Source organism: Chenopodium album, chromosome 7, assembly GCF_948465745.1.
Source record: "Chenopodium album chromosome 7, dcCheAlbu1.1, whole genome shotgun sequence".
Classification (NCBI taxonomy): Eukaryota; Viridiplantae; Streptophyta; class Magnoliopsida; order Caryophyllales; family Amaranthaceae; genus Chenopodium; species Chenopodium album.
Window position 1 is genome coordinate 1521063 of NC_137840.1, and position 2078 is coordinate 1523140.

Here is a 2078-nt window from a genome sequence, read left to right on the forward strand (position 1 = left end):
ATTGGAGGATACATTCAAGTGTACTCCCTGATGGCACTACTTGGGCCATAAAGAGTATAAAAGATTCAGAGCACACTTGTAGGGGTTTAGATGAGAGGAATCCTTTAGTTAATGTGAAGTGGGCTACAAGTAAGCTAATTGATGATATAAGGGCAAACAATGAAAACTTTGAATGACTTGTTGTGGACCAGGTATGGAGTGCAGATGGCCACTAGTACTCTATATAAAATGAGGAGTATTGCTCTTAGGGAGATCAATGGTGGGCATGATGAGTCTTATGGCCATCTTCCTAGGTACTGTGAAATGGTTAAGCAAACTAATCATGGTTCAGCAGCTAACTGTGCATGGAGAAAGAATGATCCCCAACTGTCACTCACTTTCTCTAGCATTTTCATATCATTCAAGGGAGCAATAGATGGGCTTGGTGCAGGTTGTAGAATTTTGATTGGGGTTGATGGTGCTCACTTGAAAGGGAACTATGGAGGGGTTTTGCTATCTGCAATGGCTATAGATGAAAATAATGAGCTACATCCATTTGCATGGGCTATAGTTTCAGTTGAAGATGGGGAGAATCGGAAGTTTTTCATTTGGAATTTGAAGCAAATCTTGAAAGACTTAAATAGAGGGGATGATTGGTGCATTATATCTGACAGGCAAAAGGTTAGTGTCTCGTATGTTGGCTTAATTTCAGTAAGTATACTCTACTAGTGTTAATTTCTTCATTATGTGTTCTTGTAGGGAATAGATCTTGCTTTAACTGAGCTATGGCCAAAAGTAGGGAGGAGGTATTGCTGCAAGCACTTAGGTAAAAACTGGAAATCAGCTTTTCCAGGACCCTTGATGCACTCCTTATTTTGGTTGGCATGTAGTGCTACTTCAACATTCACCTTTAAAAAGGCTGTGGAAAGAATTCAAAAGACAAACCACTTGGCACTAAAATGGTTAGCTAATCTAGGAGATCAAGAGAGGTGGTCAAGACACAAGTTTGACCCAAAGATATACACAGATGAGAATAAAACTAACTTTGTCGAGAGTTTCAATGCCACTTTGGGAGTGGACAGATGCAGACCTGTTCTGACTCTTTTGGAAGGTAAAAATTTATGTCTTTCTTAATCCTTTATTTTTGTAAATATAACTTGGTTCTTATGTTGAATTGTATGCTTGGTTATATGTGGTCTTTGCAGGCATACAAAGAATGTGTATGGTAAGGATGTCAACTAGAAGACAAAAATGTAAAGATTGGAATGATTATGATCCATGTCCAACCATTGTATGGAGAATCCAAATGTTGATAAATGCTTCCAGAACTTGCAAGGCATTCCAGAGTAAAGAGGGAGAATATGAAATAAGAGAGGGTAAGTCAATGCTCCCGGTGTCACTCAATAATAGAAGTTGTATATGTGGGGCTTGGCAAATTTCAGGCATCCCTTGTAGGCATGCATTAAGGGTTGTACTAGCTGCAGGACATGATCCTCATAAGTATGTTAGCACATGGTACTCAGTTGCAGCCTACAAACAATGTTATTCACATGCCATCAACTCAATTCCAGACATTGAGCATTGGCCAGAAATTGACCAACCAACAATTCAAGCTCCTACAATGAGGAGAGGAATAGGAAGACCATCAAGACAGAGAAGAAGAGCTGATGATGAACCAGGTAAAGGAAAAAGGTCAACCACAGTCAAATGCTCACTCTGTAAATCATATGGCCATAACAAGCAAACATGCAAAGGTGGTATGACTGCAAAGGAGAAAGCATCATACGGTACCGAGCATCATAAAAACCAGAAAAAACAAAAGACAACTGCTGCTGCCTCTACATCCCAGCCAACCACTGCTAATGTTACTTCTCAATCTTCATAACCAATGCATGTAATGACCAGAATGCAGACACGAAGCTTAACTATATCTTCTTCCCAACCAGAGCCAGTTTCTCAGCCATCTCAGTCCAAGCCAAGGAACAACAACAAAGGGAAAGAGAAAATGTAGCCTGGGGTCTGGTTTTTTCAACATGTGTATCTTTTATTTAGTAGTAAATAAAGGTCAACTTATGTACTAGATTTGATGTTTTTTTTGT

At 39.5% G+C, this 2078-nt stretch overlaps 1 protein-coding gene across 1 annotated transcript; it reads left to right on the top strand.

Annotated features, from left to right (window-relative positions):
- The first annotated feature begins 228 nt into the window (after positions 1-228).
- On the top strand, positions 229-1864 carry LOC145639839 (uncharacterized). Its single transcript, XM_081691167.1, has 3 exons — positions 229-660; positions 739-1090; positions 1185-1864. Exons 1-3 carry the CDS (start codon positions 229-231, stop codon positions 1862-1864), a joined length of 1464 nt encoding a protein of 487 aa, XP_081547293.1.
- The last annotated feature ends 214 nt before the right edge of the window (positions 1865-2078 follow it).